Genomic DNA, 22889 nt, shown 5'->3' with positions numbered 1-22889 from the left:
GAGAAGAGAGAAAGAACTGGGAAGAAGTCCCTGTCTCCCGACCTCCTTTACACCAGGAAACTTCTGCTAAATGTGAGGACAATCTCTGGAAATGGCTGATAAGATAGGTACCTGTTCAGGCTCAAGCCATATAAGACTAAACCCCAAAGTAGACTGCTCATTCCCTAGCCCAGTCCAGAGCCCTGGGAATTCAGGGCATGTTTGCATTCCTATTTGCTTGCTTTTCTTAACATGATGCCAAAGTGGCACCAAGTGAAGGCACCCAAAGCGGCAGCCACTGCCAATCTAAACRCATTCCTGTCTGCGTTTTGTTAGGACAGTGAGGATCAGCCAGGAGCCGTCCCTCAAGGTGGGCTCTTCTGGGCTCTCCACGGCCAGTCAGAACAAAATGACTGCTCCCATTCTCTCCGTTGGCTCCTGTTTGTGCTGGGAATTTGCTCTTTCAGAAGCCTCAGTTGCCACYAGGCACTGGGTAGTCCTGGGCTTTACCCAGCTCACATCTGATGCCCCAAGGTGCCCGGAGGAGAGCAATGCTCCAAATTCATAGCCCCAGCTGGCTGCAGAAGGAGCAAACACTACTGCTGAGAGCAATGATGGGCTGGCCCCCAAATCCTCTGAATTACTCCTGGCCTCAGACAGCAGTTGAGCTACGGGATGCCCGATCAAGCAGCACTGTYCCCAAGTTCTCCTGCACACGTTCAGTGCTGCTGCCTGCCTTGGTCTACAAAAACAGGGCACTGAAAGACAAAGGTAGTAAGGGCTGGAGGGAGCCACCTGCAACATGCACCACTTTGAACAGTTTTCTCTACACCCCTAATAGGTTGTTTTTCAAAATGGCAAACCCCTAAAAGAGGCTAACAAAGTCTTAAATATGAATAGAAATCACACATTGTGAAAAAGAGTATCAAAGCAGTAAGAAGAGGCTTCCCTTTCATGGGAATCTAACTCCTAACATTCTGCTTCAACAAAAGGGTGGGATATAATTTCAAAGGACAGTCTCCTATTGTCAATGTCCATCCCTGATGAATGCACTGTACACTGCACTGAGGCCTCTAGACTGCACCGGTGCATGGGAACTGGTAGTGAACCCAAAACTTTTGTCTTCACAAAAAAAATATGAACACAGTTATAGAGTTTGTGATGTGCAGTATTTAAAAAATAATAATAATAAAAATAAAGATTACTGTGGCCTCTCAAAGGCTTAAAAGTCCATTAACCCTTCTCTCTCTGCCTMTAGATAACACTCATTTCTTTGTTATAACAGGGAGTCTTTCAAAGCTGATGGCATCTAYTGGCATCCAGAGTTAAGGCCAGCGTTAGACTCTGGCTTCACATCTAGACCCRGGTTGGACAACCTAAGTGTCATTCCAAGCACAGTCTGCCAGTGGTTTTGCAGGTGATGAAAGATGGTGTTCAGGAAAWAAAAAGAGCCTTAAAAGTCTTCATGGCAAAATGTCATCTCTCAAAGTTTATCGAGTATCTCTAAGTTTGCATGAAAATCCAAAGTGCAGCCATGAATCTCACACCTTGGCACACASTGGAGATGCACAGAAAATAACCCCAAAGTAAATAACCCCAGGCCATCAAACCCTTTTCCACTACACATCCAACCATGGGGAATTTTGTCCCTCCCGGGGGAAGAGCCCCCGGGGAGCACAGGCAGCCCGGGCCCTCATGGACTACTACCCACGTTTGCTGCGCAGCAAAGTCAAGCGAGGCTCACGCTGCCCTCAACTAACCTCCTCAGCAGCAGMCCGGCCAAAACCAGCAGCTGGAATCAGCCAGAAACATGACTTCATGAGAGCGCTGGAAAACACTGACTGCAAGAAAACGCAGCAAGCCAGGGCAAGAARGGAGGAGTTGGAGAGCAGTCCGCAAAGGACCGGTGAAGTTACAAGGAAAAAATGCAGAAGTAGCAGGACCAAACGCTGGGAAAAACCTGCGTCACCGTGCGGAGCCCAGGTGGCAGCAGGTGACAGGGCCGGTGAGATGTCGCGGTGGCGGAGGGGACCTGTGCACCCTGTGACCACAGTAAGGGCACAGGGAAGGGCTCCAGGGCTCTGGGCTGCATGAGGAGCCCACGATGGCCCTCTTGGATGCTGCTCCTGTCTCAAGGGGCACGGTTTCCAAGTAAGTCTGGTGGCTTGGAAGTCTGAGATTTTTTTCCAAGCACTAATTTACAAGTTCACCTTTTGGTCAATATTGCCCTCCCTGCTAAGTTTTCATGTTATCTCACTGTGTTGCTTCATCATTCATGAGTAATATCATTGTGAATTGATTACCTAAAATTACATCATGTTCAAGGAAAACACAAACAAACCAGACTCCTCCATTAAAAAAAAAAAAATCACTTCAGGAAGGAGGGGAAATAAACTTTCTGCTTAGTCAGCCCCTTCATATTATCAGCCATCTTAAAGAGGAAGGAATTTTTTTTTTTTTCTTGCATTTCTTGCATTAAAGAGCACATTAGATGGGTCACTTCCCACCAAGATCCCRTTGCATTGGGGTAGGTGCATCCAGCCTTTAGGAGACAACCCTGAGCAGCTCCTCTTTTAAATCCAAGCCCATAGACAGAGAAGGTGGGATGTCCTCCATCCTACAGAGAAGTTCATCACAGAATCACAGGATGGTTAAGGTTGGAAGGGTCCTCTAGAGATCATGTAGTCCAGCCCCCTGCTCCAGCAGGGACACCCAGAGCGYGGGGCACAGGGCRGCATCCAGGYGGGTTGGGAAGATCTCCAGAGAAGGAGACTCCACARCCTCCCTGGGCAGCCTGTGCCAGGGCTCTGGCACCCTCACAGGAAAGAAGTTCCTCTTCACATGGAGATGGAACTGCCTGGGTTTCAACTTGTCCCCATTACCCCTTGTCCTGTCACTGGCCACCACTGAGAAGAGTTTGGCTCCTTCCTCCCTACATTCACCCCTCAGGTACTTAGACATTTTGATCAGGTCTCACTGCTGCCTCATGGTTAACTTGGTGTCAACCAGGACTCCCAGCTCCCTCTCCGTGGAGCTGCTCTCCAGCAGGTCAACCCCTAATCTGCCCTTGGTGAATCCATGCTGACTACTCCTGATCATCTCCTTCTCCTTGACATGCCTAGAGATGCTCTCTAGGATGAGCTGCTCCATCACCTTTCCAAGGACAGAGGTGAGGCTGATCAGCCTGTAGTTACCCAGCTCTTCCCTCTTGCCCTTTTTGAAGACTGCAGTGACACTGGCTTCTTCCAGTCCTCCAGCACCTCCCCTGCTCTCCAGGACCTCTCAAAGATGATGGAGAGTGACTGAGCAATAACCCCTGCCAGTTCCCTCAGTACTGTGCATCCCATTGGGGCCCACAGATTTTTGGGTGACCAGTTTGCCTAAGCCCTTTAATCCTCACACACAGGCTCTCAACCCRCACTCCATCCTCCCCCATGCTGAGCTCTATACATTCCAGTTGCTCTCTCACATAAAAAGCGACTCCACCACCTCACTTTCCTGGCCTGTYCTTCCTGAAAAGCCTGAACCCCTCYATGGCCACGTTCCAGGCATGAGTGCTGTAACTCTCATCACTTTCAAATCCAAGTGAATCAGAATCACTTTGCTTTGTCCAAAGCATAAAGGCAACCTGGTGCAAAACTGACAGCAGATCTTCAGTCCCACTTCCTCTTCCTCACAGCTTCCATCTTCCTCAAAGAACCATTCTTCAGGATTATGGAAATGCAACAGCCAAACCTAAATCTTTCAAGGAAAGCAAGATTTCCTGCCTAAGGAATTAACATTTCCTGCCTGTTGCTAGTAACATGAGAGAGGCACCAAAGGGGAAAGCAGCAGCACAGAAGACTTAATAGCCCCATGGTGTCCCCTCAAGTAATGAGGGAGAGGGGGGAGATGGGGAGATATCCAACACACTTGCRTTCATTAAGATTCATGAGCTAGACTAACAGGGCAGAAATTAACTCTGAAGGAAATAAGATTTCTCAAAGATCTATTTGATCTCAGACAAAAGGGAATAGTTATATAAATAGAGCTATTACTCTAATTAAGACTTCCCTCCATGAATCTCTTGACTGAACGCTGCAGTTGCTGGAACCAGCTCAGGCATCTATTATGTAAGCCCAACAAACCAGCAGGCCGATGTTGTGCTACCCTTCATCTGCCCCCACAGAGGGGGAGAAAGATGCTTCTATGGCTCCATTTGTTCACAACTATTATTTTTAATGACTGCAGGCATTTGCATAGCATAGAAGCTTTTTTTTTCCCCCCTTCTAAAAAAAAAAAAAAATAAAATAATCCGTTCTTTTTGGCCTGTCATGTCTTCTGCTGTCTTGGGAAGGATCCCATTGCCCTCCATAAGACTGTGCCAAGGCTGATGCCTGCAAGTGTATCTAACTTTCAGGAAAAGGCAATGCAGGGTTCAGACCCATGAGCACATTGCTTGGACTGGCACAATTGTCACCCCTGTGAGATCTCTGCCTGCTCCAAAGCTCATGTCCCATCGCTCACAGTCACTACAATGCTCAAGCTCAGCAGAACAAGAGTGTCCTGAAAGCATTTCAAAAGTGTGCACGTGTGTGCAAAGTCTCAGTTATTTCAGCTTCCAGATTTAAAAAGAAAAAAAGAGGGGAACAGAAAGGGAGGTAAAAACTCAGTCTTTAACCTTCTCCTCAAAGCTTGGCTGTCCCACTAAGCGTGGCTGGAGTTACACGTCTAACGTGCCAGCCAGGGGCAAGCAGGACAAACGGTCAGTGTAGGAGATATCAAGCAGATGAATTTGATCTCTCTCTGGCCAGGGCAGAGGCAGCCGCTTGGTGCTGCCCCGTCAAAGCTCGAGCGAATCCAAAGGATTAGCTGGTTTGCAAACGCTGCCGAGCAAGAGACCAGCAAATAAAGCAAGGCCGATAGTGGAATTCACAGGAGGGAGAGAAACATCTGGCTCCAAATTTCTTGGCGTAAACTGATGACACTTTGCTGACTCCCACCAGCAGAGAGCTTGGCCCAAACTCTGGAAATTCAGTATTGTTTGAATAGCTACAAACTCACTTGCTGTAGCGGCGTCTGCCTGTTTCCCTGCTTTCCCCCGCCTTATTTATCTCAGTAATACTAATGCAGAGGGAAAGGCCAAAATTTTCAAACACGTTGTTCCCTTAAGACAGCTAGTGATTTTACATACTTTAACATTCTTCTAACAAATAATAACAAACAAACCCTTAAGTCATTGGATGCATGGATTATCTGATACAGGTTTTGGTGAAGATGTGCCTCRAGATGTCTGTGTTCTCAGCACTGACCAGCCCACCCCTGTTTCCATATGGGTCACCTGCTGCAAGAGCCCCTCAGACACTTCCAGAATCAGCCTGTGCTTTTAAATTGCCCCAGTGGGCCTGTGGTTACAAGAGGGGATACACAGGTCACTTACTTCACCAATATATCAATCAGAGTAGCTAAAACACGGAAAAAAAAGCATCACATGTATTAGCAGAATAGGGGCATGGTCCCAATCTCTTTGTAACTAGTGCAAGAATCTCCCTAGGGTTTCACGGGAAAACAATTAATCCTTTTCTGATATATTTGTCAAGAGGAGCRGGGAGTCTGTCACACCATCCTGGGTGGCCTATTTGCATAGGTCAAGTACAAAGGGGACTAAAGTGCCCCGGACAATCCTGTAAAGGCCATTCGGGGGAAAATAAATCACAGAACCTCAAAGGAGCTTTTCCGTGGTCTCGGTGGTAGTTCCATTCTTTTAACTTTGAAGTTCGCAAAGAGATAGAGCAGGTCAGAAGGGCCCAAAATGGAAGGACGAGTGGACGAGAAGGACCTAAAACTCGAAAGAGATTTAAGCAGTTAAAAAGATTAAAGCAATTGGAGATTTATTACTCCTGCAGAGGTGCTGGGACCTCCCAATTGGAGGCACTGCGTCACTGCCCTGCGGACTGAACATCAAGAGACCTTCCTTGCTGCAAAGGGAAAACGGTTATTCCCATTTCTAGATCAAACCCAGGTTTCTCAAGGGAATTCTGGGCTTTCCTTTAAGATCAGACTTTAATGAACTTCACCAAGATGCCTGTGAGAGCCCATAATCACAGTGTTTATCTGTGGCAGAACTGAGACACGAGCCCAGGCCACGAAGTCTTAAGCTAAAGGCTCGGCCACAGGAATTGTTTCCTCCTAAGCACCTAAGAGCAGGAACAAAAACCAAAAGAAAATCAGGTGGCACAATGAATGCCACTTCACTTTTTTTTTTTTTGTTGTTTTTTAAATTTATGGCAGGAAAGAGAAGGATGATTCATAACTGACATTACAACAGGAAGGGTTATAAGCTTTTGCTCTGAAGCAAATCTGAGTCCACATGCCAGGGACCTTAAACAAGAAGCTGAATTTCAGCCTGTTGGAAAGGACAATGTTGAAGATCTAATGACTACTTCTAGATGAATTTAACTTTGACAAGCTGTATAAAGATGGAATTGGTTTTATTTCACAGTGAATTACTGTGAAGCACATAGCTCTTACTGTGGGGGAAGAGGAAAACATCAGAAGGGAGTGTGACTAATTGACAGAAAAGATTAAAATACCCAGGCAAAGGTGTCTGCTTCCTGAGAATTGGAAGGGAAGGAGTAGGAGACAACGGGTTACCCAAATGGATACGCAAGCTCAGATGAAAACGATAAGGCAATCTGTGGTGGAGCACTGCCTTGTAGCTCAACCACAGTGAAATAGGGGAGTATGGCAAGAATGGCTGAGATGCAAGAACATTCAAAACTGCAGAACTGCATCTCAGGCATGAAATGGCAGGCTCCAGAGTCCTGGTTTTGCTGCACAGGCTCCAGAGCCAACCAGGAAATGCAAGATGAAAGCATTTCTGGAAAACAAAACAAAGAAAAGTTGTTTACACAGATCTAGGAAAGAGATTCTCAGAGAGATTCAAATATCTGCCTGACTCCGAYAGCTAAAACAAACTGTGGAAGAGGATTTATGGAGGGTGCCAACTCTGAAGAGATGCCAAAGAGAATAATTTACTGGTGTATTTGAAGGCATTTTTAATATCTGCTTTTGTTAGGAAGGCTCTACAGCTCTGAGGACAAACTATAGCTTTGAGCTCACGTAGTTTCCCTCTTCAATTTTGGTAGCTCTATCACTGTGTTGTTCCTTTTCTTTTTAATCCTTTTCCTAAAAAAATACTCCTGGCATTTGGTTCATTCAAAACCAAGTTAATTCGGGCTCTTCCAGCACTGCATGTGAAATAGAAAAAGACAGATATATCTGTTTGAAATAGGTATGCAGGAAGTTGTCCCAGCTCTGTAGGAYAGCAGTGCAAAGGAGAGACACAACCTTGTGCTGAGTGATGTATGAGCAGTGTAGGCAAGAGCACACCAGCATCTGCTGCCTTTTTTCACCTCTCTCAGGAATTTAGGAGTTGACTGGAGAGCACAAACATGGTGAGGTTCATCCAGCTCACACAGGGGCCAAACTGCCCGGGATGTGGGGAAGAGGTGAGGCAGGAGGGCAGCAGGAAGCACGGACCTGTTGCGCGTGGATGTGCCGAGCAGAGCACGCTCGAGGTATTCTGAGTCACGCGCTGCCTGCTGTAGCATGTGGGGAGGCTGCAAACACCTACAGCGAGCGGAATCTGAGCTGAGGGAGCAGTTCTGACCTCCCAGCACCCATGTGTGCCAGGCCCTGAGCAAGCACTGCTTAGGAAGAGAATAAATATCCCCACAGAACGATTCAGCAGACCTGCCTCTCCATAGGGACATGCAGCGCCCAGCAGCTGCACCCACCACATCTCCCCCAAACCTGGGTGTCCCTGCAGGAGGTCTGAAACCAGCCTCATTGCCCTCCAGTTCTCCATCACTGCAGGCAGTTTGATTTATTAGGAAGTTGCCTCTCAGTCTTCCTGTTGGGAGAATCTTGGCATCTCCCATCTCCTCTCCTCATTAATGACATTTTCAAGTTGTTTACAGACATGGGGCTGCTCTTGTTCAGCACTAAGCACCCGCTGTCTAGAAAAGCTTTCTGAAAATAAGCTGCAGCATATTTAAAGCAGTCTTCACCAAGGTGATGGGCAATGATGGAATTCAGGAATTCATTTGCAGCATCTCTCCAAACCTCTTTCTTGCCAGTCTGCTGCAGGATGCTTATGCATCTCCAGGTGCCTCCTGCTCAAGATATTTAGCCACATCTGACCAGACTGAGCTTAACTGCGCCCTGAGCAGTGAGAGTTCCTCAAAATTCCTTTGCAATGACTGGAAATATCCACCCTCGAGTGGTACTCCTTTGGAATTTGTAGATTTAACAATAACAAATGTCTCCTATTAGCAGCCACCAGAGTTCCTCAGAAATGCTGGGAAACATTTCCCATTTCCAGTGGAAGGAGGGTTGGAAAAGAGAACCTTTCAGATTTTGTTCTTCTTTACATAGTTCTACCTGCAAATTTAGGAAAGAAAATTCTAACATATGGACACACTTTTCCTCCTGCCACTAACATATTTCTACATATGAATTTCATTAAATGCTCGCTGCATTAACTTCTGACACAACTGCTGCAAGAGGATGCACTTTTCACAAAGAGCCCAAGGATCACAAAGCATTTTCTGGGATTCACTAAGGCAGCCTCAGAGCTGCTCTCTGGGCTGCACAGGAAGGACAAACATCTGCAGAAAGCTCAGAAAGGCTTTTTTTAATTAACCAGATGAAGACCAGCTAAGCTGTTGGGTCAGGACCTCAGCACCTCTCTGAGTGGAAATCAAGCCGCTGCGCTCTGCATCACAACATCCCTGAGCCATTTTTGCTCTCCAGAAATATTCCTGGGTGCTCCCTCATAGCAAGCAGGAATAGGTTACACCACCAGCACTTGGTATTGAGCATCATCAACCACTCCAACCACAGAACTAAGAGACCAATGGAAAAGCCCTCATTACTTGGCTTCAGCCTGCGACRTGGGCTCACAGAGAGGGGACAAGGGGCTTTCCTCTTTTGGATAAGGGCTTTTTTTTGACTTCCAGATTAGCCTTCAAGGCTGCCATGTGTCCGAGGGGATTGAACTTCAAGCCCTGACATACACAACCCATTCCTTCCTGCTGATCCCGAGTGCCAGGCAAGCTCCCTCCCAACTAGGGGCACCAGCTGGGAAGAAAATCCCAGCTCCCTGGACCTGTTCTCACCCCAGGGCTGAGCCCATAAAATAAGGGCAGGGAGCCAGACCCTCCTTCTAACAGCCCTTGAAGACACTCTCCAGCCCTTTGATATGAACCTGGAAACACAAAGAGAGGGGTGGCTTAAGCACTTGGGAAGAGCAAAGAGCAAAGCATAAAGGAGCACYAGGGGGTAGGACTTTAATAGCCCCAGGCTGGGCTCAGGAGAACCAGGTGAGAGGGGAAGTGGCTGAAGAGAGAGTTCACTAAATCAGAGCACCAGTCTCGTGAGTCAGCGTCACTTCCAACCTATTGTTCTCTAGAAAAACAGAGTAACTTCAAGTTTTTCYTCTGCAGTGTAGGGCTGACGTCACCATTTCCTCCCAGAGATAAAAGTCGTGTTTGCTCTCACAAGGGAGCTCCCTCAGCCCTTCAACTGCTCCTGCCTCCTTGTGCCACAACATCCCTCTCCACGCTACCCCAGGCCGTTGAGAGGACCCCATGCTGTTCCAGCAATGCTGTTTGGAAGGAGAGGCTGCTAAAACCACAGCCCTTTTCCTGTGCACCTTCCCCTTCGATTGCCCAGTACTTACTTTTTGATAGCCAGTTTTGCCCAGTCTCACGCACTTTCTCCAAAACACATGGAAGAACCATGTGTTCTTGAGTCATTCTCTCATTTTTTAAGGAGTACTTTAGCCAGGCCTKAAGTGTTTTAGAGCTCCAGAAGTTGAAAATATCTATTTGCCATTTCTGCTGTGAGTTTCCAAGCCTTTGGGCCAACCATTGCTACTTCAGATCATTAATCCATGGTGTGGCTGAACAGCCTTAGTCCTTCTCTGTCCAAAACATGACTTGGAAAGGAAAATCCCTGCATTTTCCCCTGCTACTTTATGTCCCATTGTGATTTGAGCCCTAATTTTCACCAGAACTTTCATCAAGAGGGTGTGACTAGATTGCATTCAAGAAAGATATTGAGACATGTAGTGAGTGAACCACACTGCCAAAACGCCACCCTGCTCTGGGGACAGGAGGGGATCACACCTCAAACCGCTGTTCACCCAGCTGAATCCAGAGCCTGGAAAACTACCCTCCTTGCTCGAGCACTTCTTGCTAGTGACAATTTCCAAATTCAAAACACCAGCCCGCCACAATAAGGGAAACCCCGGCTACACTCTCKCTGCACAAGACACGGTGCAGCCTCCCTTTGTTCACAAGGTTTCTCTGGCAAAGTCTCTTCATCAGCAGATGCTGCTGACTGCAGTGTCAGCTGAGAGCAAAGAGAGGTTGCAATAATCTCCTTTACAGGCAGGGACACAGTGGCACTGGGGCAAAGCTGATCTCGCCTGAACACCTTGTGACTGTATCAGCACAGGGCCATAGAGAAACACTTCTCTGTTGTTTGTTTTAAAGTATGGGTGCTCAGTCAAAAAAAAAAAACATTCAAATTGACCTGAGGTGGTCTGAATCCATTCAGCAGTAATTCTTTCTGTCTGCACTTTCTTTCAATGTGAAATGTTGATTCTGCTCAGGACATTTCACTCTTTCCAGCTACAGGCAGAAGAGAAAGAAYTGGATTTCTAAAGAAGCTGGTGCTTACTGAAATGGATCTGAGTACAATCCAAGATGCAGGAAACCAAATCCCACAGGCAAATTCATGCTCGGTTAGATTTGTTCACACGAGTAGCTGGAGAGCTCAGTTCAAGCACAGTCTCTGCCTGCCTCGGACTATCATTCCCCAACTGTGACGTACTCATGTGATGCAGGGTACAGAGGTGGGATTTCCTATTTCCCATCTCTGGGAATACCAGCTCCAGCAAACTGCTGCCATTTACACCAGTTCATCTCTGCCCTACCCCTAGCTCTTGAGAGAAAACATCAAGGACACAAAACAGTGAGACAGGAAATGGGTAAATTATTTTTTTTCACTGCGCAAATATTTTTGTCTTAATTTCTAAACAATCTCCCAGGGCATCTAGGTTACTTCTGCTTCCGTCAGTACCACTGCTCAGAAACATTCCAGGAACACCCACTGGCCTAACTGAAGTCTTAAAGACATATCTTGGTTATTATCAGGAAATTACGAAGATGAACAGGATGAAGCCTTCAGAAATCAGGTGATTACTGATGAAGGGAAACTGGTAAAGCACAATTATGGTAAATGGAAGCAAAACAAACTAAGAACAGCCAAGAAATGGGTCCTAAAGCCTATTGTGGTTTTTTACCGTGTTCACCAGGGCAGACTGATCAAGTGCTTTCGAACCTCAATACATCCCTTTCTGGAGAATCTCTCTAAGCACCTGCATCTTCCAGGCAGGAGGATTTGATTTTAGTTCCAGAGCTTTTTACTGCTCAATTAAGTGTATTTGCCCTTGTCTCGTTCAAAGTCAGAGGCCAGAACAGTGAGTTATTAAACMCTTGGCTCGCGATGTAAAGACCCCAGGCTTAATTCCATGGGTTTCCATAGGTTTCCCATGTCATGTAACCATCTGATGATTACATGACAAAACCAACATTTTTGGCACTGCAGCAATTGAGTGGCCTGATTTTCTAGGCCACTCTCATTGCTTCACTGACACAGCAAGAAATCATGTGGGTTAAGCTCTACACTTCAGAAAGTTTGTGTTGGAGATAAACATAGTAGTGTTTAGAAGTTGCTTAGATATCTGTGTCACCCATGTCAGTTATCCGTGTATCTAACAAAAAGAACATTAGCATCACATTGCAACAACAAATCCACTTATTTGGCAACTACGAAGCTTACCGTCTTTCTTCATAAAAGTCACAAAAGGGGAAGGAAAAAAAAATAAACCAATATGTAAAATACCTAACACTACTGAGCAAAACCACAGAGTAGTTTTGCAGATATGCAGCTCAGCAGTGATCATCATCTTTGCTACCATTCAAAGTAAAGTCAAGTGCTGTAAAACACGACGCAAAAGCCACCTCCATGTAGCAGCTGCCCAGGAAATAGAAAGGTTGAAGAACTGAAAGTCTAGCAAAAGTTTCAAATAGAGCTTCCTATCAGTTAGTTACAAGGCTCCTAAATTTCAGTCTTTTCTCTGTAATGGACATTTCCTTAAAGTGCAGTGCTTCCCTTGAGCTACATAAGTGAATTTCAGAGAAATTGCTTTGTTTTCCTTTGGGTTTCATCAGCTACATGTCACACTGCTGCAATGAGTTTGAACTTCAGTTTCTTTATTTTAATAAGTGTTGCTGGTTATTTCCAAAACCCAAGAGGGCCTTCAGGAMAACAAGCAGTAGTTTCTGAGCACAACCTCTACCTGAAAATGCAATCCTTTGCCCCTTTAGAAAAAGAAATCAGATAAATCACTTGACATCCAGTAGAAACTCTTCAGTAGAAAATTTCCATATTCTTGCTAGCTGATTACAGTTCTCACTAAGAACAAATTAAAATCCTTTCTTCTTTCTTTTAAATGTCATTCATTAACCTATTTCTCTGAACCATTGCTTAAGAAGCTACTGTGAATTATTATTTTATCCAAGTATTTCTTATCTGAGTATTATGGCCCTCTATTATCACAGTATTTAGGATTATCCAGTCTTAAATACTCTTTGCTCATAATGATTTTACAAGGAAAGAAAATGCTCCGATCCTTCATGCTATGAAAAGTGCTTAGAGATATTAACTGACTYGACCATGGGCAAGAAGAAGCCAGTAGCAGAAGAGCCAGCTCAGGACTCCCCATTTGTGGGTTAAAACCCTCACTGTTCAATGACCTTTTGATTCACTACAGTAGAGCCAGGGAGTTGCAGTGCACTGGGCTCCATTTGTGCACACATAAGCTGAAATATTAGAATGAGCTTTGTTCCCTCTTTGCTGGTCAAGGCACACAGATTTAGAGCTCCTGGGAAATGCAGAAATATATGGCAGAGTAAGGACTAAATATAGTATTCCTCAGAACCCTTGCCACGAGCTACAGCTCTCCTCAAACTGTTTGCTGTTCAGTCCCATTTGCTGTGTGTCTGCATGTAGAAGTGGTACTTGTGGGAAGGCTTTTGTTACCAACAGTCCGTACAAAGGATTATCAGGACTTCACCCTGCTAGTCACATGGAAATCATGTAGTAACTACTGATAAATACAGTGTATTACCTGCTGGCTCTGGTCTGAAGATGACCATATGTTGCAAATCATGAAGTCAACAAGGGAATAGCCAGACAAAAACACATACTCACATACTGACTGCTGCACTTAACTATGTAGACACACTTAAGTGCAACTGATTTTTTTTAAAGCTTACTTCATCCTAAGGTAATAAGAAGGACGGGGTCAAGGCAACCATAGAATCTGAGTTCCCACCCAAGGTAATTTTCTTTTGCTAGATTCAGGCTGGTGAAAGTCAGGACAGAGAGCACAGGAGATGCAACCAGGCAGGGAAACTCACTGCTTTGAGGATTGCCACTGCGTCCTGCTGCAGCCAYGTGGGGTAGACAACTTCATCATTGAGGATGGCCTCAAAAAGGTCGTCCTCATTCTCAGCCTCGAAGGGGGCATGGCCACACAGCATCTCGTAGAGCAGCACGCCCATGGCCCACCAGTCAACATCGGGGCCATAAAGCATTTCCTGCAGAATCTAGAGGARGAAGGAGAAAGAAATATCATCCCTGAAGCTTCTTAGCAACTGAGTGAGGGAAGAAAATGGATTTGGAAACATTGATGCGTAAGTTCTCTTTGATAATCTGACTGGACATGTCAGAGCATATGCGTGATCCTCAGCTGGAAACCCCATGGTCCATGCATGGGTACCTCAGATTCATCAAACAAAGGCTGAACTACCTTCACTGCTAACAGGGCCATTTGGGAAACAAGACATTAACAGATCTATTTTCAGATCAAACTGGCCAGGATCTGTATGTGCCTCTCTCTCTGTAACCAGGTTTTTAGCAGCTGCAGCCCAGCACTTCCATCTTTCACCTTGGCTTCCTTTAAGATAGACACTTGCTGAACTCCCTGCCTACAGCAGCCTGCAGATTTACTGAGGCTTTGCTTGCACAAGTCTGCATCTGGGAAGAAACCTTGCACCTACAATAAAACACAGCCAAAGCACATTTATTAAGGCCAACCTGTGCTGTAAAAACATGTAACTGATTTTTTTGGCTAAAGAAAGGTCTCCTATACCTCCGGAGCGATGTAGTCTGGCGTGCCACAAAAGGTTGCTGTGGTAATGCCATCGTGCATGCCCTCCTTGCACATCCCAAAGTCTGCCAGCTTGCAGTGACCCTCGTAGTCCAGCAGTACATTATCCAGCTTCAAGTCCCTGCAAAGAAAATCATTCACAACRTTAGCACACGCTTGGAACAGCCCACATGCAAATGGAGGCAGAGTCCCGGGCCTGTGAAGCTTAACTGGTAAACTGGGTAAGCCTCATCATCATAAAAAAATAAACACAAGCCATACAGGAGGGCTTTTCTTTTGCTTCATCTCTTAAAAAAGGGAGGGACAAACACGATTCTGCTGAGCTGCATTTAATATGGGCAGGTGCTAGGCGAGTTCGCCCACACGGCTTTCCAAAGAACCACAAGCCTGACTGGCAGAGCTTCTCATGGAGCTCCGGGCGCACTGGAGGAGAGGCTRCCAGAGCCGCCGAGTCGCGTAACGACGGAATGAGGCAGCAAGCGGCGCCGCGCGTGACGGGCTCTGATTCAGCAGAGCTCAGGGGACAGCGGTGAAGACGGGGGGACAGCGAGGTGCCTTCCAGAGGGACAGCAGGGCCCGCCCTTGGCGGTTTGGGAGGTTAAATCCCGGCCCTCCTGGTATCGGAGCAACCTGACTGATAAATCCCACCAGGCGTTTTATCCAGCCTGAGAACAAAACAACCTCCCTGCTGATATCACACCATAGGGCCGGGCCAGCACATGGGGCTTCTGCTATAGGACAAAACCTTAAATCTCAGCGTCACCAATGCCAGCTGGACTGCACTGGTGCAGGAAGCCAACTGCCCGTGTTGCCCTCCCTGCGCCATGCCCACCCTGTGGCCAGCTACCACGCTGTACATTTTCCAACACAACGTTTTAATACCCTGGAAACTCATAGTCAGAAGCGGAGCTGCCAAAACGACAGAACCCTAACGAAGCTTATCAACTTGCCTGACCTTGGGATGGCCTCACGGAAGAGCCCGTGGTTATAAGCGCTGTCAGGAACACGACCAGATGGCACCGGGTCATCTGCAGACTTAGGCAATGCCTTCCTAAAAATACATCCCAGCTCTTAGCACCTCTGCTTCTCAGCTGTCAAACAAGTTCTAGGCACACTGAGCGACTGAGGAAAGCGACTGCAATGGGAGCTCTGTTCTCTTTGAATTGGTCACTTTTTTTTTTTTTTTTTGTATAGATTTGCAGGAAAAATCTGCACTGGGGAAGCTCCAAAGACATCTTGCTGGAGAAACATCCTGGAACATAGGCTGTGTTGCTTGCTGCACGTGCTGCTTTTGATATCTCGTTTTATTTTACAGGAGCTGTGACCTGGAAATCCATTCTGTATCTAGCCTAGGTATGGTTTGCACTCTGGGGTAGGGCACTGCTACAATCTCCATTTTACTGACATGCAGGACAGGCTTTCAGTCCAAGACAAAGCCACTTGGGGCCTTTCAAATGCATCTGGATGCCCAGGTAGGAATCAAGCAACTAAATACATCTGAAGGCTTCACGTCCCTTATGAAACACGTGCTGGAACTTGATGCATTTTGCCCTCTGGTGGGACACCTGTCTCCCCAGGAAGGGGGAGCAGGGAGGAGGGCAGGAATAAGGGTGGCATCTCCACATTTACAGGGAAGTCCGTGGRAGAGCTGGAGTCTGAATTCACCTAGATTCTTAAAGACCTGCTCATCCTCTTTCTACGATCTTGAAGTGAAAATCAGGTGGCTGATTCCTCTGCTCTACATTAGCATTTCTACAGCCCACACCACCACAGGAAGCCTTGCTGGAGCCTCTGAAAGTTCCCTCTCAACTTTGATATTACAGTGCAAACATCAATGACACACTGTACTAGACAACCAAGACCACATCCTGTCCTGAAGAGATAAGGAAAACAAGTATTATTACCCACCTTTTAATGGATGGGAAAGTGAAGGTTAAGAAGTTGAAGGGGCGAAGGTTGAGAAATTTGCCCAAGTTCAACAGAGCCAAGACTGAACAACCAATTTCCTGAGTCTCAGTTTCAGAATCACAGACCTCTAGAGATCATCTAGTCCAACTCCCCTGCTCCAGCAGGGACACCCAGAGCATGGGGAACAGGGCTGCATCCAGGCGGGTTTCGAGGACCTCCAGAGARGGATCTTGCTACCCAACTGGGCAGCACAATCACAGGAACGAACATCCTCTTCCTCCTTCAGCTTACAACAYGGCACAGCAACACGATCCTCTCAACCCACCTATGTGAGGCCGCTGCCAGCTGGCCCCTTGGCTATCTGGCTCCCAGGGGATTCGGGTGCCTAGGACAACATCCACGCTTGCATGACACTGCACTGCTTGCTCAGGATGGGATGCTCAGCCGCATGAACATTGAAAATGGCCATCACGCCGTGTGGGCAAAGCTGGTCTCGGAAGGGCTGGGCGAGCACAGCGAGCGCTCCTGTACGCGCTCGCTCACGACAGCGCTCGCTTCAACGGTGCTTCACAGGCCGTGCTCTTGTTCCTCTTCCCTGCGGTTCCTGGCAGGGCAGGGAAGCCCTCTGAGCACAAAGGCAGGCCTTGTTTCCAGGAATCTGCAATGAGGTGGCTGAAACGCAGTTTATCCTTGGCTCAGATTTGAATGCAGCAAACACCTTCTCAGTGCTAGACAGGCCCGGCTTTTGGGGGTGCATCCACACACACAACTGGAAGGGGAATTCTGGCGAGCCTGCTTGGAGATCCCCCTTCCCCAGTGCCCTCAGAAACACCCACCGTGTCCTGTCAYGCTTTGGGAATATCTCCTATTAGAGCCTCGCTGTATTCAAGCCGGCAGAAACACGGTCACGTATGTGGACGGAGCAGGGGAATCCCTCACAGACCCTGAGCACTGGAGCCCAGGCCTGCTCTGCACRACAAATTACCAGGCATCCCCCCCTTCCCATCTTCTGCCCCCCGGGACATGCTGTGGAGAGCTCCAAATCCCTCTCAGCTGCCTAACACCCCATGCTCCTGGAGAGCCTCTGTCCATGGAGCTGCCATTACATTTCAGGTGGATGCTGAAATTTTACGTTTTAAGCACACGGGGCAAACTTCCAGCCCTCTGGCTCCACCGTGTCACATGTTAAGCCCATTAGGAAGCCCCTGGTGTCTCCTCCAGCAGGCAGGAGACGGGCTTCTCGACGCTCTTCCAGACTCGTGACATCTAAGCCTTGCATTTTGTTTTCCCATAACTCATAACGTGCATCCATCGGCTCTCTAGCTCTGCCRCTCTGGCTACACACGTATCCCTTCAGAGGACCTCTCGTGTCGTGAGCAYACAGACTTCACCCTTCTGGCTTTGCAAGCACCCCAAAAAAGGCCCCACACATCCTCACTGGAGATACCTGAGACCAGCCAGGGAGATAATTCTCTGGGAAAGTTTTCCTTTTCTTTTTTTTTTTTGCCATTCCAGCAGCCTCGAGCTCTGTGTTTGCCGCTTCCCATCCGCAGGCCTCACCACGCTCCATTCCACACGCACCAGCGAAGTCAYGTGAGAGAGAAACACCGACAGGTTTCCAAGATTTACAAGGAGCTCTTCGTTTTCACAGCGAGGATTCCGGGAAGCTGATGAAACTGGAAGCTCTCCAGCTCTCCAGGCCCAGACCTACCTCATTTCCTTCATACTTGCATTTTCCACTCCATATTTTTAGCAGCTCGATGAAGCAACAGCGCGAGCGAGGTTTTCTGAGGGCTGCGTTTCTAAGGCCCCGCTGAAGTCCTGCCTTTCCCTGGCAGACGGACCTCATTCCACCCCAGAAAGGCGGCCTTTGTGCGCGCACGCCGCCACCGCACACCACCTCAACGGCATCATTTCAGTCTAGACCCAGATAAAAACAACAGCTAAACGGGCCGCTTAGGCCCTACTCCCTGGAAGAGGAGCTTCCTTAGACATCTGCTGCTCGAGTTTAACGTCTGCAAAAAGAAAAGCAAAATTCAAATTGCAGACGATCCAGTCCTTTCCGAAACATCTGCCTAATTCGAGTTCCTTGCACCAGAGAGAGTTTGGCCAACAAAAAGGTGTTATACGAGTACCTGTCACTCACGCTGCTCGATCACGTCACTGGTGACGTAGAGATTTTGTAGGAAAGGATGAGATTTCTTTTCCGTTCCTGCTGTCCCCACCCTGGGCTTTATTCAGCAAGTCACCCCACTGGGTGTGCACGTTGGACAGAGCTGGTTTCCAGATGGAGCTGCCTCAGTTTCTCCTTCTCGCGTRTCCAATGAGCCCATGGGCCCACTTCAAAGCTTGCACTAGCCAGGTGTTCCCATCTTTTGGAAAAAAACATGCAGTCTTTGGGAACGCAGGTACAGGGCAGCGGGAGCTATTCACAAGTTTAACTGAAACTAGTGAAACATTCCAGGCAAATGCTAAAACCTGGAACGGGCCAGATGACTAAACCGAGCATTTCAAGGTGGGAACATTTTTATTTTTTCAATTTTCAGCATGCAAAGACAACAGAAAGGATGCACAGAAGCAAACACGAGGTCCAGTGCTCCCTCTGAAATACCTGTCGCCCCTCACTCCCTGCAGGAACATGTACATTCAAAAGCCTTTTTCAAGCATAGGCTAATTTTGATTTTTCTCCTCCTATTCTGCTGAAGTCATTTTAGTTTGTAAAAATACTCAAATCACCATGAAGACAGGGAAAAATCCACTTCATGGGCCTTACAGCCAGAGCAATACAGTTTTCCAGGTCCGGTTCCATTGAAATCATAATTATTTCTTGCAAAATGAAATAACTTAGACAGAAAGTCACAGGCTCTGCAGACCAGCCCAGGAGTTAAGACACTTATCTAAGAGGGGGAAATTGCAAATTAGAGGCCTTGCTCTAACCAAAGCGAACAAGGGCTTTAAACCAACACTTCAGATTAATAGGGAGGGGACGTGAAAGGGGTCTCAGTGTGGTGAAAAGCCCCTCATGCTCATGTGAAGCTAACACAATTTCCCATTTTCCTCTGCATTAATAAARAGCATCCAAACCAACTGTTTTCATCTTACTTAAAAACAGCAATTTGAGATTGAGTTACAAAACAAAAAACCTTGTTGCTTTAGAGAGAACCGTGACAATTAATTCAGACCCACAGACATTGAAACAATTTTCTATGTTTCTTTCCACATTGAATTTTGGGGGCTCAGCTGCCAAACTTAACAACAACAAGAAAAAACAATATTTTCATATTTCTATTCCTGTTGGCTTTGGACTGGGGACCATCCAAGCTGCTTGTCCTGAGATTTTATACCARTTTGGGAATTCAGGCTATTAGTTATGCCATGCATCCTAGGCTGAGCGGAATTCACTATCACTTCAAAAATCCTTCACGGAAAATGCTTCACGTCTCTCACATTCTTCCTTGTGATAACTGGACCTTATTCATTTTTACCACTAAGTTTTTGTAACCAAAAATTTATATTCTCATAGCATCGAGGAAGAGTTAAGCAATTTTTCCAAGCAGTAGCAAAGCCCAGTTTCAGCAGGCAGTAGCAAATACTCACGAGGACACCTGCTTTGTATTATATCAGAGCTACGGCAGAAAAACCCAGTCTGAGCTGTTGCTATTTGTTTAGCTGCTACCACATCTTCAGGGTAGGCAGAAATACTGTAATCACAAAGGAAAAAAATGGGTTGCTGGCCTTTGAAAAAGGAAGCCATGAAGCAGAGATCAGAAAAAGAACGAGCTGCATTGAACTTAGGAAAACCAGCTCGAGAGCCTGAGGTTTGCTGCTGAGTAAAMCCAAGAGCTATTGCTCCTTCTGAGCCTCCGAGGCTTGTTCTACCTCAACTGTTGTGGTACTTTAATGAGGAAAAATCACCACAGCTAGAACAATCCCGTCGTGCTTATACACAGCCCTCTCTTTTTAGGCAGAGACCCAAAGGAAGAAGGGAAGCTCGTGGTCCACGCTGTTATACAACGTTTAACCAGGGGAACCACTCACACGCAGCAGTACTTTGGGCTGACACACACTGAGATAATAAGAGCTGCTCTACAGAGGCTGAATTTCAGAACATAACCCCTAAGCCCCGAGGGATTCCATCCCGGTCCTCCCTATCCTCTTCCTCGTTTAAATAGGAGGCTAGGGCTCTCCGAGCTGTCACCTCTGCACTTGCTGACGGAGCAAGAAAGAGCTACATGCAAATACCGATAAGGGATTGCAAAACACAAATTCAGCTAACTCCCAGGTTTCTTGGAAAAAGGGATCTCCAGGGCAATGAAGTTTCATGTCACTTCCTGCAAACTCCTGGAGCGCAGCAGCAAACTCTTCTAGCCCGTCRTTTGCAGGCCACACCGGCTCCCATGGCAGGTCGTGCTCTCGCTGCGCAGTGCAACAGGGCAGGAGCGAAGGAAAAAGCTCCCCAGGAGGAATCAGACAAATGAGGAATGAAACCTACCACGGTGGCCCTCTCCACTATCTTCGCAACTGAAAGTTACTTTCACAGGATGGCCACGCTTAGGGGCAGAGGGACCACAAATGTGATCCATGCTGAAATTCTGAGCTTCTCAAATATCACACAAAAGACGAAATGTGACCTGAGAAATTGAGACCTAMTTTAAGTGGCTGAACTGCTACTGAAGACTAATACAGTTGCAATCTCCCCTCATTTTTTGCCCCACAGGATGTCCTATCRATTGCATGGAGCGCTACCACAAAGCAGGAGGACGGGAGACCTGTCCCTTTTCCCTGTTTCTCCTAAATCCCCCACAGTGGCAGAGCACAAACTTTGGGGAACTCTCTGCTGCCAGACATTAGGGTAGAAGCACAACAGGCTACGGCCACCCGGCCTCCAAGGCCGGCTCCAGCTCTGCTGCGGGCACAGACGTGTGCCCCTCTCCAGGGTCGGATCTAAATGCGAAATGCCTGAAGCTTCCTGAAGGCCGAGGAACAGCACATGCCAGAGGGGCCTTCTGGAGGGCAGTGCTTTGAATGTGCACAAGGTGCAGGGAGCTCCTCACGCCCACCTGCACTTGTGCTCTGCAGCAGGTCCCCTGTKCTCCCCGCCAGGCCCAGGCTGTAAAACGCACCCTCGCTCTGCTGCTGGGCTCTGCACTGAACCYGCCCGGCAAGCGCTCGCATCCACGAGTGCTCTGTTATTATGTGTTTAATCTCAAGCRGCGCTTGCAGCACAAGGGCAAGTTTCTGCAGGCTCCCTGCCCAGGTTCAGGCAGCACCAGTTGCAATTTGGTGGCCCCGGGGGGCTGCCTCGCTGTTTGGATCCCCCCTTCTGCTGTTTGCCTCTCATGGAAGCTGCTCCCAGGATCACGGTCATGCCCAGGCCCCTTCCCCGGCAGCCTCGCAGGACCTGATTCCTCCTTGGGCAAAGGAGCTGGCAGGACCTGGCCCCAGAGCCCTCTTGGATCACCGGGAAGCGCTGGCATCTCCCCTCCCTTTGGGCACTGTGCACAAGGTGGCTGTGGAAGGCAGCACAATTAGGCGCGTGATTTCATTGCTATCGAGGTGAATGGGTGTGATTCACCAGCCTGGTTACCTTGGAGTGGGCCAGCACAGATTAAAAATAAAATAAAACAAAAATGAAAGACCCCTGGCACGCCACGCTGTATCCTCACGCTGCATCATCCCCAACCTCCATCGTTTGAGGCGTGAACATGACACGCACGGGTCCGGTGGGGCTGCACGGGCGCATTGCCGCGTCCCTCCCGGGCCAGGCGAGCCCCGAGAGCCTCCAGGTCACCGCGCGCGGAGCGGCCGCACGGCAGCCCGTGACGGTCTCCAAAAGGCAGTTTTATGAGGGCCGAGCRGCGCTCTGGGGAAATGGGGCAGCCGGCGGCACGGCTGCTCAAACACGGACGCTCCCGCGCTTGCCGCGTTGGAGTAATCGCCGAGATGGCGCAACCCCTGTGCATTTGTACGCCTGCATGTGCATGTTACTTATATATTTTTTTAAACACCATATATATGTCTCCTTTTGACTGTGTACATCCACACAGACCTCTATTTATCTATTTCTCAGAATCCCGGGAAATGTCCCACCGTGCCGGGTGGGAAGCAGAGCGGCGGGCAGTGCCTGTGTCCGGTGCTTGGCACCCGCTCCGGATGCGCCCGGCCCCTCATAGGCTCCTCCGTCCCACTGGCAGCGACGYTGGAATGCGCTGGCCCAGAAACCACCGTTTGCCGAGTTGCTCCCAACAGAGCGGCTGTGTTATCCGTGCCAAAAAAAGAGGGAAAGGGAAAGAAAAAAAAAGAAAGGCGCAAACAAAACGCTTCTTTCTGCGAGTTGCCCCGGCCTGAGGTCTTCGGAGGCGGCGTACGACAGGCTTCAGACCCAAGCACACCAACAGGAATAAGATGTGGACTTGTGATGGACGGTGCCAAGAGAGATTAAAAAGCAGAGATTAAAAGCCTGTTATGTCACCTTGACAAAAATAGACCAGCGTTGATTCGAAGCCTGATACAGCAGGGAAAATGGAATGGGGCTTGTGCCAACGGCACAACCCGGTCTCAGCGCCTCACGATGGAGCGACTGAGGTATCCAGCAAGATTAATGACTGCCAACTGCCCACAGCCCACCTTGGAGCTGCTCAAAGGGCCGTCCTGGCTCGCAGCTGTCCTGGCGGGATGGGAGCARGGCCAGGCTGCTGGAAAGGCTCCTCATTCC

The 22889-nt window shown here is 48.0% G+C and overlaps 1 protein-coding gene across 1 annotated transcript in view; it reads right to left on the bottom strand.

Moving 5' to 3' along the window:
* PRKCH (protein kinase C eta) overlaps positions 1-22889 on the bottom strand; it is a 106070-nt gene that overhangs the window by 4940 nt on the left and 78241 nt on the right. The window contains exons 11-12 of the mRNA XM_026053775.1: positions 14249-14387; positions 13515-13703 (exon numbers count right to left, since the gene is read on the bottom strand). Coding sequence (XP_025909560.1) covers positions 13515-13703; positions 14249-14387 — 328 coding nt within the window. The remainder of the gene's footprint in view (positions 1-13514; positions 13704-14248; positions 14388-22889) is intronic.

This window comes from Nothoprocta perdicaria, unplaced genomic scaffold, assembly GCF_003342845.1.
Source record: "Nothoprocta perdicaria isolate Ctin4 unplaced genomic scaffold, notPer1 scaffold_118, whole genome shotgun sequence".
Lineage (NCBI taxonomy): Eukaryota > Metazoa > Chordata > Aves > Tinamiformes > Tinamidae > Nothoprocta > Nothoprocta perdicaria.
The sequence above is the reverse complement of the archived record's forward strand: the minus strand, read 5'-3'. Positions and strand labels throughout refer to the sequence as shown.